Source organism: Gymnoscopelus braueri (assembly GCF_963280865.1).
Source record: "Gymnoscopelus braueri genome assembly, chromosome: 8".
NCBI lineage: Eukaryota > Metazoa > Chordata > Actinopteri > Myctophiformes > Myctophidae > Gymnoscopelus > Gymnoscopelus braueri.
The window spans coordinates 5893673-5909708 of NC_137609.1; the positions used below are offsets into that span (position 1 = coordinate 5893673).

General features: G+C 38.6%; 1 protein-coding gene across 1 annotated transcript; it reads left to right on the plus strand.

Annotated features, from left to right (window-relative positions):
* Nucleotides 1-7431: 7431 nt before the first annotated feature.
* LOC308090570 (uncharacterized protein) lies at nucleotides 7432-13112 on the plus strand. The gene is made up of 4 exons (XM_080435796.1): nucleotides 7432-7562; nucleotides 8819-8920; nucleotides 10443-10715; nucleotides 11307-13112. The coding sequence occupies exons 2-4, from the start codon at nucleotides 8851-8853 to the stop codon at nucleotides 12509-12511; spliced, it is 1548 nt and encodes a 515-aa protein (XP_080291922.1). The 5' UTR covers nucleotides 7432-7562; nucleotides 8819-8850; the 3' UTR covers nucleotides 12512-13112.
* The last annotated feature ends 2924 nt before the right edge of the window (nucleotides 13113-16036 follow it).

Genomic DNA, 16036 nt, shown 5'->3' on the forward strand with positions numbered 1-16036 from the left:
TGATTGGGAGGAGACCAGTGGAGGTCAGTCAGTGTTAATGCTGTTGTTTTATGTTAAATGGAAAGGACTGTATATGGACTGGTTTATACTGGCTGCCTTTTGTACAATATGGATGTAATTTGTGTTAATAAATGGATTGACATATCCAAAGATAAATGCACTCTCTGGACATTGAATGATTTGCACGCGTCAAACTAAAAAGTCAACCCAGTTCACCCCTCGCAGTAGTACCTACAGGTAAAGGCTCTACACATATAGATATAATCCAATTGCATAAGATACACCATTACATTAAAACATATATTTTCTGCTGTAATGGAATAATTGACCTTGAATACAATGTGTAAAATACACATTGTGTAATGTGTATTAACAATAATATTATCAATAATATTTTCTGCATTAATAAAATAATTAGCATTTGGATCCAATAATATTAACTATTTTCTGCAGTAATAAAATGATGGGGGAATGGAAAGAGGTGGATTAGCTGGAGTAGGAATAAAGGGAATGTGGGAATGTGGTGGAAGTGGGCAAGAAGTAATTTGCTCGATGTTTTAAATAATCTGTAGGAGTTAAATAACTCCAGCAGGTGGCAGTAATGCAACACAATGGATGCAAGCTGCCGCTAAAATCCACAGAAGAATAATAAGATAAAGTTAGTTAAAACAACATGACGACGTCGTCCTGACAACTCTATGCGTCCTGACTGTTGTTGACAGACACTTTAAAATACAAAGAAAAGTAAAACGTGTCGTTTCTAAACACTGTCGTCGTTAAGCAGCAGGAGGACGTTAGCAGCTCAACCACTGAAACACAGCAGGTAAAGATCAACTCATTCATGATGCGTTTCATCTATTTATCGTAAGATGAACAAATCAATGTTGTGTTTCATCCGTTTATCTTTTAAGATAACCAGAAAATGTGATCATAAACAACCAGTAGTCACTAGCAGCCGCAGCAGTAATAATATACATTGTTTTGTTGCGTCTTGTTGATGCCACTATTATTAATGTAACCCTATCGTTACATCAGTGTGTTGTAGTATTGCAGTGGCTATAGTATATTATAATACACATATATATTAGGGAGGGAGGGAGAGAGAGTTGCAGCCTATACTGTAGGGCCAGTAAGAAAACAGACATCCTTATCAGCCCATACTGTAGTGTAGGCTGTTAAGGATGTCTGTTTTCTTACTGAAAGAACCATGTTTGACTTGCAGCTCATCCCATTACATTTCACTTTGAAATGCAATTGAGATGTACATTTGATTACCCTTTTTATCCCTTTAGACTTATCAAGTATTTAACCCTATAGTTTGTTATCAGTGTTTTTGTAGCATTGCAAAAGATCCCATAAGCAAGGTGCAAATGTAGCTTGTAAATGAGCAGGTACTCTGTCCACAGCAATGTTAATGTGATTGTCAAGTGAAGTTAGAGCTCCATGTCTTCATGCACCAGACATTTAATCCTTACCAACTAAACATTTGTCATGTAAAGTCAGCCCCAAACCCACTTTAAGGTTCTCTCCTTATTTCATTGTAAAATCTCAAGTTTACAGCAGGTATAAAGGAATGGGGGGAATTATATTGTGCAACATTATTACATTATATCTTTATACTGTGTGTGTGTGTGTGTGTGTGTGTGTGTGTGTGTGTGTGTGTGTGTGTGTGTGTGTGTGTGTGTGTGTGTGTGTGTGGTTTTCTTGTTGACCAAAGGCTCTCTTTCCATCATCTTGGCTAGATCTGAACTAAACATCTCACAGTCTCACTGAGCTTTTTAGTGAGCAGCAAAAGGGCTCAGATATAAATGAGGGGTTGTTTATAACAAGACAAAACAAAGAGCATCACTGTGAAATGGAATTATGCTTCAAAATATTCACTTTTTAAAAATTATTGTTGGAATCCTGAATTAAAATAGTAATTAATCTAGCAGCCCTACTTAGATCACTCTTCTCACCGAGGTCAAATAAAGGCTGGTTATGTGATCAAATATGATCTCCCATCCCTACTTGTGAACAGTTTACACCCACAGAAATTGGTACACTGTACGCTCCCTGCTGCTCGAACTGAGGCAGAACTTTGGTTTCAGATTGGTTTCTTGTGTAAACTTAAGTTAAGCATGATTTCTTCCACCATAATCTCAAGATTCACAAGGTTGAGAGAGTTGGGCTAAGGCCATTTTGTATTTATCTTCCACATTTATCTTCTTGTTATTCTTGACACTACTAGGTCTCCAGTTATTAAAGTCCTTATTCACTTGCTTCATTTCAGACCAGTGTGTGGAGCCCAGACTGCAGGTGAAGATGAACTCTCCAGAATCAGTCAGGGACATTTCTATTAAACAGGAGGAATCTGAAGACCACCCACACCTCAGTAAGTTTAATGTGCTCTTCCTTTCCTTAATATATATACAATAACAATATAATACAATAATAATGGCAAATTGCCATATCCAAAAGCACATCGAATTTTGCACAAATGCGAAAGACAACTGGGCCATATAACTTCACATTGTGATTTGCTTTACAGTATGGATGTAGGTCTAAAACTTATTTTGATGGTGTGGCTCTGTAGGAGACGAGGCATCTAGAAATGGGTCTGTGAGTGTGAACTGTGTGAGATAACACAGATCTTTGACTGAGACCCATTTCCAGACGTACAGAGCCACGACATAAAAATGTTTTACATACATTTTTCAGCTACCACCCACATTTCAAGCTTTCATTGTCAGAAGTGCTTCTGTTTCATAACGTATGAAACAAAAGTGGCATGACTGATTTACTCCAAAATCAGAGCTCAGCTGTGAAGTATCATGTTTTGAAATTGTTTCAGAATTTCATGATTCAAATAAAACATTTGCCGTAACACCATTATTCATTTTGGGGGTAAAGTAACTAAATATATTACTTCAAGTATTTATTTTTTATTTTGCTAAAATCTTACTCAAACTTTCAGAACTGTACTAACCTGTAGTTGGTAACTGTTTAGTCAATCTTATCTTGGTAGGTAATAGCTAATTGTGTACATAGAACATGGAAGAATGGATTTACATTGTAGTAGTCCAGTGTTAACTATCATGTTATATTTCTTCTCCTAGGCATCCTGCACATGGTTGTGTGTAAAGAGGAGGTTTCCCCTGAACAGGAGAGGAGTCCCAGTCTGCTCCAGGAGGAACCAGAGCCTCCACAGATTAAAGAGCAGACCGAGGTGATACTTCAAAGACCAGAGGAGCCTGTTGGGTCAATGTTGACATTACTAGCAGTGAAAAGTGAAGATGATGACGAAGACGTCTCTTCACACTGCTATGAAGTTGAAGTTGAACTTGAATCTGACACTGAAGTTACTGAAGACCGTGATGATTGGGAGGAGACCAGTGGAGGTCAGTCAGTGTTAATGCTGTTGTTTTATGCTTTTGTTTTACTTTTTGCCTTATTGTTAAAGTAGTTGTACTCTTTTGTAATTGTATTCTTGCTCTGTAAAGCACTTAGAGCTGCATTTCATGTCATGAAAGGTGCTATACAAATAATGTTTTTTATTATTATTAAACTCAGGGACAGGAACTACATGTGTGGGGAAAAAAAACTGGGAGTTGGCATACCGACTAAGAAAAGTGAAAGATGATAAATAAAAACAGAAATATTAACAGGGAAGCCGTAGGACTCCTAAAAACGGACTTGTTTGATGATGGAAGCTTTTCGTTTGTATCTGTACTCACCATTTCTCTCTCTCTCTCTCTCTCTCTCTCTCTCTCTCTCTCTCTCTCTCTCTCTCTCTCTCTCTCTCAGAAGTGATATCCCATTCTTCCCAGACTCAGTTCTTCTCTTGTTCTGAGTGTCCATACTCCTTCACATCTCAGGTCTTCCTCCATAAACACATAAGGTTGAGACACAATGACCTCTACTGCGAAATGCTGAGGAATGGACAGATCACCTCAGCTTGTAAGACAATCACCAGCTCTACAACCAGCCAGAAACAAGGAGACACTGATGAACCGAGATCTTACGGTCATCAACAGTTTACAAAGACTTTAACTGAACTAGGAGAAGTACAGACACATAAGCTTTCTTTCACAGGAAATAAAACGCACATCTCTAAACACTGTGACAAGAGTTTCTGTCGGTCAACTGAACTGAAGAGGCACCACCGCACCATTGTTTCCACACTGGAGAAAAACCTTTCCAATGTAAACAGTGTAACAGGTGTTTTACTGCATCATCATCTCTGAAAACACACCAGCGTATCCACACTGGAGAAAGACCTTTCCAATGTAAACAGTGTAACAAGAGTTTTTCTTGGTTAACTTCTCTGATAAGACACCGGCGTGCCCACAATGAGGAAAAGCCTTTCTTCTGTAAAACTTGTAACAAGAGCTTCAGTAGCTCCGGTAACATGAGTAGACACTGTGACAAGAGTTTCAATACTTCAGGTAATCTGAAGAAACACCTTCGTGTCCACACTGGAGAAAAAACATTCCACTGTAAATACTGTAATAACAGTTACACTTCGTTAGCTACTCTGAATCAACACCAGTATTTTCACACCAAAAAAACTTTCCACTGTAAACATTGTGACAAGAGTTTCAATGTTTCAAGTAATCTGAAGACACACCTTCGTGTCCATACAGGAGAAAAACCTTTCCACTGTAAACATTGTGACAAGACTTTTAGTCAGTCAGGTCACCTGAAGAGTCACCAGCGTATCCATACTGGAGAAAAACGTTTCCACTGTAATTATTGTCACAAGAGTTTCAGTGATTCAGGTGGCCTGAAGAGACACCAGCGTATCCACACTGGAGAAAAACCTTTCCACTGTAAACATTGTGACAAGAGTTTTAATGTATCAAGTAATCTGAAGTCACACCTTCGTGACCACACAGGAGAAAAAACGTTCCACTCTAAATATTCTGACAAGAGGTTTACTGACTCATCTTCTCTGAATACACACCAGTATGTTCACATTGGAGAAAAACCTTTCCAATGTAAACATTGCGACGAGAGTTTTACTGACTCAACTTCTCTGAAATACCACCAGAATCTTCACATTGGAGAAAAACCTTTCCAGTGTAAACATTGTGACAAGAGTTTTACTGACTAAGAGACACCAGCGTATCCATACTGGAGAAAACTCTTTCCAATGTAAACATTGTGACAAGACTTTCAGTGAGTCAGGTCACCTGACGAAACACCAGCGCGTCCATTCTGGAGAAAAACCTTTCCAGTGTAAACATTGGGACAAGACTTTCAGTGACTCAGGTAACCTGAAGAGACACCATCTTGTCCACACTGGTGAAAAACCTTTCCAATGTAAACAGTGTAACAAGTGTTTTACTGACTCATCTTCTCTGAAAAAACACCAGCGCGTCCATTCTGGAGAAAAACCTTTCCACTGTAAACAATGTGACAAGACTTTCAGTCAGTCAGGTCTCCTGAAGAGACACCAGATTGTCCACACTGGCGAAAAACCTTTCCAATGTAAACAGTGTAACAAGTGTTATACTGACTCATCTGCTCTGAAAAGACACCAGCGTGTCCACACTGAGAAAAACCTTTCCACTGTTAACACTGTGTGACAAGAGTTTCAATAACTCGGGTAGACAAGCAAAATATTATTGATATTTATATATACTGTTCATGTCAAAAGTGGCCTCCATTCTGGTGCTCTTTTGTTTTCTTCTTATTCTAAATCCTTACACCAATTTGTTTTAAGTGTTAACGTCAACGATTTATGTTGACTTTATAATTGTTTTAGCTAGAGGATGCTATTACAGTCATATATATTGCAAATAATTTTGCTGTTTTTCTAGAATTTTACTGTTTTGATATGATTTGAATGTCATCAATTCATGTTTAAATCAATTGTAATTGGAATGTAATCTTGCTGTGTTTTATTACATGCCCCAATAGGAGGCACTACTTCAATTATTTTACTCTGACTGAGGGTGAAAATGTATGCATGTATTTTTAAGGAATTATGAGAAGAATAATCATTACAAAAATCCGTACTGGATACATTTTACGTGTGACACTTTTATTAAAACAAAAAAAGAGGGCCCGAGGCTTTTGATGTCATGTGTTGGCATAACATGTTCTATCCAAAGGTAATGAAATTCCTATGTTTGTAAAATGTTTGGACATAAGTTCACATAGTGTTAGGCTGGCTAGGTTAGTTTGGCTTTTGATTTTGCTCATAAGAAAACACGTCTAGCATTACATGAAATATGTGTGGCCTAATGTATACAGGAAGTCGTGTGATGAAAATAACAGATTTACAAGTTAACATTGAATTGGTTTGAATACTTTATTAACAAGCTTCATATAAGTACATGTAGTACAGCCAAAAGTGCTCAGGGTCCAGGGTAATGAAATATCTGATGAAGTGGCCAAGAAAGCTCTGATGAAAGAGACCTTAGATCAGAAGAATCAGTTAGAAAATGTGAATGCTTTAGAATTTGCAGAGAATATAGCTCTATTGGCTAAATGAGTGGTTAGAAGAGCAAAAACAATGCAACATGCCCTGTTCTCATTTAATTAGATGAGAGGCAGCAGCTGTTTTGACAATTGGCAGCTATGCCAGATTATGCGAGAGAAATAAGCAACCATATCTATGAAAACAGCCCAAAAGAAGTGACTAGGCTACATATTAAACCTAATATGCATCGGATATTTGAAAATAAAAAAGTGAATCAATTTGAATATTATTTTAAAAACATTTTAACAACAAAAATCCTGGTGCATGGGTCACAAAATACTTTTAGATGAGGGTCCGTAGACAAATACATATGGCTATTGGGTGTCCTTGACCTGAGAACCACTGGTTTAAACAACATTTAGGAAACAAGCCCAAAATAAGCAACTATACATTTTAGAAACGAGCCCAAAAAAACACAAACCGCAACTACCAACATTTAAAGTGACTTTTACAGAAAAACAAGCCCAAAGTCGCTTATAATAATAAGCAGACTTGGCAACACTGCAACTGGACTGTGAGCACTGCACCAGAAACAGTAGAGCTTATACTTCTATACTGCAGGAAGTAGAAGAAAGGAGGGAATGTAAAGAGCTGGATTAGCTGGAGTAGGAATAAAGGGAGTGGTGGAAGTAGGCAAGAAGTCATTTGCTCAATGTAAACAAGCTTAGTGCTTAATGAGGGTTTCCAGTTTAGTAGACCTTGTATTGTGAATTTGTACTTCCATGTACTGTTATGTACTGTCATGTACTATTCTCATGTCTTTCTAAATAAACTACATCAATCAATCAATCAATGTTTTAAAGAGAGACAGACTGTTGGGAAGAATTATGATATGGGAATCTGTAGCAGTTAAATAACTCCAGCAGGTGGCAGTAATGCAACACAATGGATGCAAGCTGCCGCTAAAATCCACAGAAGAATAATAAGAGGAAGTTTCTTAAAACAACATGGCGACGTCGTCCTGACAACTCTATGCGTCCTGATTGTTGTTGACACTTTAAAATACAAAGAAAAGTAAAACGTGTCGTTTCTAAACACTGTCGTCGTTAAGCAGCAGGAGGACGTTTGCAGCTCAACCACTGAAACACAGCAGGTAAAGATCAACTCATTCATGATGCGTTTCATCCATTTATAACATTTAAGATGAACAAATCAATGTTGTGTTTCATCCGTTTATCTTTTTAGATGAAACATAAATCGTATTACTCTTATATCTGCTTGCTTGTTATAAATGTGATCATTAACAACCAGTGGTCATATAGCAGCCGCAGCAGTAATAATATACATTGTTTTGTTGCGTCTTGTTGATGCCACTAGTATTAATGTAATCAAAAATGTGGAATGCCCTACCAAAAGGAGTAAAGGAGTGTAAAACCCTACTCACTTTCAAAACTGCCCTAAAGATACACCTTCAGGAGGCTGCAATTCGAAAATGGCCCCTGTCTAAGTCTTAACCTACCCCCCCCCTCCTTCATTTTCCTCTTTTGTATATATATTTTTTCTCTCTTCATACCAGTAACCTGAAAGCTGATTGTATGACATTCTGTATAGTAGTGTGTATATCTGTCTGTCTCTTATATGTCATCATGATTTGTGTGCATGGGGTTCTCATCTTAAACAAGCTGCATGCTTAATGAGCAGTTTAGTAGACCTTGTATTGTGAATTTGTACTTCCATGTACTGTTATGTACTGTCATGTACTGTTCTCATGTCTTACTAAATAAAGTACATCAATCAATCAAAACCCTATCGTTACATCAGTGTGTTGTAGTATTGCAGTGGCTATAGTATAACCATTATACTATAAATATAGTATCATCATTATACTATAGCAGTATACTATACTGTGCCTATATATAGGCTACACAGTATTGGAGAGAGAGAGAGACTTATAGCCTATACTGTAGGCTAAGGATGTCTGTTTTCCTTACTGAAAGAACCATGTTTCCCATTATATTTCACTTTGGAGAGAGAGAGAGAGAGAGAGAGAGAGAGAGAGAGAGAGAGAGAGAGAGAGAGAGAGAGAGAGAGAGAGAGAGAGAGAGAGAGAGAGAGAGAGAGAGAGAGAGAGAGAGAGAGAGAGAGAGAGAGAGAGAGAGAGAGAGAGAGAGAGAGAGAGAGAGAGAGAGAGAGAGAGAGAGAGAGAGAGAGAGAGAGAGAGAGAGAGAGAGAGAGAGAGAGAGAGAGAGGATTTCTTCCATAATACATAAATCCCATCATCTCAAGATTCTGGAGAGAGTTGGGCTAAGGCCATTTTGTCTTTACCTTCTTTAAATAGTATTATTATATTATTCTTGACACTACTAGGTCTCCAGTTATTAAAGTCCTTATTCACTTGCTTTATTTCAGACCAGACTGTGGAGCCCAGACTGCAGGTGAAGATGAACCGTCCAGACTCAGCCAGGGACATTTCTATTAAACAGGAGGAACTTGAAGACCACCCACACCTCAGTAAGTTTAATGTGCTCTTCCTTTCCTTAATATACAATAACAATATAATACATATAATAATACAATAATAATGGCAAATTGCCATATCCAAAACCACATGGAATTTTGCACAAATGCGAAAGACAACTGGGCCATATAACTTCACATTGTGATTTTCTTTACAGTAAAGATGTAGGTCTAAAACTTATTTTGATGGTGTGGCTCTGTAGGAGACGAGGCATCTAGAAATGGGTCTGTGAGTGTGAACTGCGTGAGATAACACAGATCTTTGACTGGCTTTTTCTCAGCTTCTTGATTTGAGGTTTAACCATTTGAACCCTAGCATAATAATAATAATAATAATAATAATAAAGCTTTATTCATATAGCACCTTTTGAAACAAAGTTGTGAATCAAAAACACACCATACAGCAAAGGATGGAGCAAAAAACATTAAAAAGACATTACGCAGCGATGCAGTAGGACACAATGGGTAAAAACATGTAGGGAATAAAAGCAGCTTTATAAAATCTCTAGAGGGAGGGTATTCCAGAGAGTAGGAGTTATGAAAGCGAACCCTTTTTTGGAAAATGGGATTTCGAGTAGAGCTTTGTTTGAGGACCTGAAATTGCTTTGTCTGAGGACTTAAAAAAGCCATATAAACCAAAGGTATGTATGGCTACTGTATATCTCCGACTTACTCGACCTACTCGAGCCATGGCTCAAGTAGGTCAGAGATACTGTATAGGATGGGGCCAGACCAGAAATGGCCTTAAAGCTATTTTTTTTTTTATCAATTCGTAAATTTATAGGGAGCCAGTGTAAAGATGCCAGAATTGGTGAGATATGATCGTACTTTTTTAAGCCGGTCAGGACCCGGGCTGCAGCATTCTGAACCAGTTGTAACCGTACAGGGTAAAAAGTAAAAGTACAGGGCCGACCCCGATCAACTAAGGATTAGTTCATTAAGTATAGAGGGTTAGTTCAGTAATTATAGAGCGTTTAAGTGGTATTTGAAAGCTTACTGTCTGCATTCTGCACTTTCTTACTCTTTACAAAGACACACAGGCAGACAGATTCACAAACTCTCAGACCCATTTCCAGACGTACAGAGCCACGGCATAAAAATCTTTTGATTTTTCAGCTACCACCCACATTTCAAGCTTTCATTGTCAGAAGTGCTTCTGTTTCATAACGTATGAAACAAAAGTGGCATGACTAATTTACTCCAAAATCAGAGCTCAGGTGTGAAGTATCATGTTTTGAAGTTGTTTCAGAATTTCATGATTCAAATAAAACATTTGCCGTAACACCATTATTCATTTTGGGGGTTAAGTAACTAAATATATTACTTCAAATATATATATTTTTTTTTTTGCTAAAATCTTGCTAAAACTTTCAGAACTGTCATAACCTGTAGTTGGTAACTGTTTAGTCAATCTTATCTTGGTAGGTAATAGCTAATTTTGTACGTGGAACATGGAAGAATGGATTTATATTGTAGTAGTCCAGTGTTAACTATCATGTTATTTTTCTGCTCCTAGGCATCCTGCACATGGCTGTGTGTAAAGAGGAGGTTTCTCCTGAAAAGGAGAGGAGTCCCAGTTGGCTCCAGGAGGAACCAGAGCCTCCACACATTAAAGAGGAAGACGAGGTGATACTTCAAAGACCAGAGGAGCCAATGTTGACATTACTAGCAGTGAAAAGTGAAGATGATGATGAAGACATCTCTTCACACTGCTATGAAGTTGAAGTTGAACTTGAATCTGACACTGAAGTTACTGAAGACCGTGATGATTGGGAGGAGACTAGTGGAGGTCAGTCAGTGTTAATGCTGTTGTTTTAAGGTCGTAACACACGGCACGTGGGCGGTACCGCTCGGATCAGCGGCGATCACTGCCGTTTTCTCCTCCTGCATGGTGCGGAGAAAACAAAAGCTCACCACAATCCAGCTCCCGCCGCGCTCGCGCACAAACGAGCATGTGCGCGAAAATTTCACGGGACCGCGCCTGCTCGCCTCACCGCCCCTCAACTTCTCTACGCGTCCCAAATAATCGCCCGCCTCTCATTGAAAGTGAATTACATAGGCACGTTAGCCGCTTGCCGTCTGAAAGGACCCTTATGCTTATGCTTTTCTTTTTGCCTTATTGTTAAATTAGTTGTACTTTTTCTGTAATTGTATTCTTGCTCTGTAAAGTACTTTGAGCTGCATTTCATGTCATGACTAAGAAAAGAGAAAGATGATGAACAAAAACTGAAATATCAACAGGGAAGCCGTAGGACTCCTAAAAAACTGACCTGTTTGATGATGGAAGCTTTTCGTTTGTGTCTGTACTCACCATTTTAACCTTTCTCTCACCCTCTGTCACCCCCGTCTTTGTCTGTCTGTCTGTCTCTCTCTCTCTCAGAGGTGATATCCCATTCTTCCCAGACTCAGTTCTTCTCTTGTTCTGAGTGTCCATACTCCTTCACATCGCAAGTCTTCCTCCATAAACACATAAGGTTTAGACACAATGACTTCTACTGTCAAATGCTGAGGAATGGACAGATCACCTCAACAGCCTGTCAGCAAATCACCAGCCGGGAACTAGGAGACACTGAACCGAGATCTTACGGTCATCAACAGTTTACAAAGACTTTAGCTGAACTAGGAGAAGTACAGACACATCATCTGACTGTCACAGGAAATAAAACACACATCTGTAAACAGTGTGACAAGAGTTTCAGGAACACAACTAAGTTGACAATACACCAGCGTGTCCATACTGGAGAAAAACCTTTCCAATGTAAACAGTGTAACAGGTGTTTTACTGTATTATCTTCTCTGAAAACACACCAGCGTATCCACACTGGAGAAAGACCTTTCCAATGTAAACACTGTGACAAGAGTTTCAATACTTCCAGTAGTCTGAAGTCACACCTTCGTGTCCACACTGGAGAAAGACCTTTCCACTGTAAAAATTGTGGCAAGAGTTTCAACGAGTCAAGAGCTCTGAAGACACACCAGCATGTCCACACAGGAGAAAAACCATTTCACTGTAAATATTGTAATAACAGTTTCACTTCGGTTTCTACTCTGGATAGACACCAGTCTGTTCACACTGGAGAAAAACCTTTCCACTGTACACTCTGTAACAAAAGTTTCAGTACGTCAAGTTCTTTAAAAGCACACCAGCGTACACACACTGGAGAAAAACCTTTCCACTGTGAACATTGTAACAAGACTTTCAGTAAGTTAGGTCACCTGAAGATTCACCAGCGTATCCATACTGGAGAAAAACCTTTCCACTGTAAACATTGTGACAAGAGTTTCATTGAGGCAGGTGACCTGAAGAAACACCAGCGTATCCACACTGGAGAAAAACCTTTCCACTGTAAACATTGTAATAAGAGTTTCAGTGTTTCAGGTAATCTGAAGTCACACCTTCGTGTCCACAGGAGAAAAACCTTTCCACTTAACACAACGGGTGCCAGCGTTTTATTAAAACAGATTACGTTGAGTGCCAGAGATCTCACCGTTTGTAACGCTGTGCTGTTTATAGCTGTGGACTCCACTGCGAGCACCCACACGCAAACAATGGATGCGTGCACGACGATCGATGGTCCTGGCTAACGCCTGGAACAAAAACATCTCTCACGCGAGTCGCCATTACGGAGTAATCGCCCATCAAAAATGACTCGTTTTCCCCACTGTAAAAAAGTTAAGGAGATACAGAGGTTTTTATCAAGGAGATAGAACGGGAGCGGACGGGGAGCCATGTTTTTTGGCACGGTGATCCAGTTGTCCCTTCCTTCTCAGAGTCACCGTGGGTGATTCCAGAGCTGCGCTAGCTCCCCCCCCCTTTTGGAAAAAACTAAAAGACTGATAACACGGTTTTTACCGTGTTAGGCACCTAAGCGCTACTCTCTGAAAACACGGTTTTTACCGTGTTTGGCACCCGATGTGTTAAATGTTGTGACAAGAGTTTCACTCAATCAGGTGACCTGAAGAGACACCAGTGTGTAGAAATACCTTTTCATGACAAGAGTTTCAATGTTTCAAGTGCTCACTTCGTGTCCACAGTCCACACAAGTGAAAAAAAATGTCCACTGTAAACGGTGTGGCAAGAGTTTCAATAACTCGGGTAGACAAGTAAATTATTATGGACATTCATATATACTGTTCATGTCAATAGAGGCCTCCATTCTCCAGCTCTTTTGTCTTCTTATTTTAAATCCTTACACCAATTTGTTTTAAAGACGGGGTGCCGTGATTTTCAGTGATCCCCCCCCCCCCTAAAACATAATCATCAGGTATTATGGTTATACTAGGAGGAAGATTTTTTTCAAAAAAGCGTACAGAAAGTGTTAAAATTATGTTTTTATGTGGACACGCCTCCAGTTCATTAAGCATACCTGGTTCTCACCTTAGCACCTCCTCCACCACCTTAGCACCACCCACCTGTCCTAGTCCCTCCTCCTCCTCATGCCCACACCTGTTGTATTATGATAATGAGGGGGAGGGCATGTTTTTACTATGTCACTATGTGCTGTTTTTCTATTGGCACGTTTGACCCTCAAGGTTTCAGCCCCCAGGAAGAAACTCAAAGTAGTCAGAGAAGACATAAAACACCATAAAAACACCACCAGGGGGCTTAATAAAGTACTATCAACCTCATAGACACATGAAAAACAGAAAAAGTGCAAAACCATGGCACCACCTGTTTAAGTGTAACGTCAACGATTTATGTTGACTTAATTATTTTTTTTAGCTAGAGGATGCTATTACAGTCATATATATTGCAAATAATTTTGCAGTTTTTCTGGAATTTTACTGTTTTGATATAATGCTTTGAATGTCATTAATTCATGTTTAAATCAATTGTAATTGGAATGTAATCTTGCTGTGTTTTATTACATGCCCCAATGGGAGGCACTACTTCAATTATTTTACTCATTTGACTGAGGGGGAAAATGTATGCATGTATTTTTGGGCGGTGAAACCGCCCCTATAAGTGAGATTTGGAAAAATGTACAAATATCTTGGGCAGTGAAACCGGCCCTAAAAGTGAGGTTTGGAAATTTGTACAATTATCCTGCGCTGTGATTGGCCAATCACAATCTATTCAGGACTGTGATTGGCCAGTGTCACATGACACATGTGCATAGCCCTATATAAGCAACCATAACTTAAAAAAAACCAAATTATTGTTTTTTTTAAGTTATGGTTTTGTCCATCATAAAGTGTGTTTTACAAAAGATAAATGTATTTATCTTTTGTACATGATTGATCGACTCCATTCAGTATTGTGATTAGCTAGCAAGACACATGCTGACACTAAGTGGCTCTTTCAGATCAAAGCATATATATTGGTTGACTCCATTCAGTATTGTGGTTAGCTAGGAAGACACCGCCCACTTCACACAGGGTGTGATTTTTTATGGAATTATGAGAATAATAATCATTACAAACTTGATCAATTTTACGTGTGACAATTTTATTAAAACAAAAAAAGAGGGCCTGAGGCTTTTGATGTCATGTGTTGGCATAACATGTTCTCAGGGTTCCCACGGTCATGAAATTCCTGGAAATATATTTAGAAATGACAAAACCTGGAAAATGTTTGAATATAATTAACATAGTGTTTGGCTATTGATTTTGTTCATAAGAAAACATGTCTAGCATCACGTGAAATATTTGTGGCCTCATGTATACAGGAAGTCGTGTGACAAAATTAACAGATCTACAAGTTAACATTGAATTTGATTGAATACTTTATTAACAAGTTTCATATAAGTACATGTAGTACAGTCTAAAGTTATGCTAAAAGGATAAGACAAAAAGCCCTATAGGACAGATGAAGTTCTCCTAGAATACGGTAATAAACATTAAACAGCTTTTTAAATGCTAGCAAGTAGCAACTGTTTAGGGGAACAGACAGTTGTAAAGCGACATAACGTTATGAAGTGTGAATGGGTGACAATGACAGTGTTTTTACAACATGGTAAAACTATTTGCTGTACATGCTACTAGTCTGTCACAAGCGTCATGGAACCGATTGTTCCTGGTTTTCGAGGTTTTTTTTTACATTTACAACTCTCACATATATATAAACGTTCAGATTTGAAATATAAAGTGCTGACCCCCATGCCACGGATGTAACAAGTTGAGCCGGCAAAGGTCTAAGTACCTGTATATTCCGTATTGTTCAATAAAAAGCTTTTTAATCCGATTGCCGGCCATTTTATCCACATTTTTCTCCGATGCTTTCAACTATGCGACACTACTGGTTGGGAGGTGTATTCCACTCTGATACATTACCCAAAAAAAAGAAATGGCCTCCAATCGGATTAAAATGCTTTTTATTGAACAATACAGGAGATCCAGGTACTTAGACCTTTACCGGCTCAACTTGTTACATCCATGGCATGGGGGTCAGCACTTTGTATTTGAAATCTGAACGTTTATGTAGGCTACATGTGAGAGTTGTAAATAAAAAAAAACGAAAACCAGGAACAATCTGTTCCATCGGTTCCACAGTTTGCGAAAAAAACACAGAAAGTACAGTTCAATACAAAAGCCTTAAAGGATCATCATGATTTGTGTGCATGGGGATCTCATCTTAAACAAGCTCAGTGCTTAATGAGTCTTCCAGTTTAGTAGACCTTGTATTGTGAATTTGTACTTCCATGTACTGTTGTTCTCATGTCTTACTAAATAAAGTACATCAATCAATCAATCAAGGATAACCCATTGTTTTCATAGACCAATTATTTGTTAAACAACATTGAGACTGGGTGCACAGGTGATAGTTTCACGCAATCAATTACAATGGCATTGTAGCTGCAGACATACTTGTGGGGTGCAATGTTAAGTCAACCTGTTTTAGACCCCTCAAAGATGTCCGCCGCTACTAAATGACACTTGTTGACGCCCCCTTCAGGATTTTTGGCACGCACTATAGGGGTCTATTCAATTGGGGTGTATTCAATTCATCGAAACAATTAAAGACAAACAATAATATACAAAATGTGCAAAAACATAAACGAGTTATCAAAAAGAAAAATAATAATACATAGAGTATATATAAAGTAAATTCATTATATTTTACTTTTAAGTGTACACACACACACACACACACACACACACACACACACA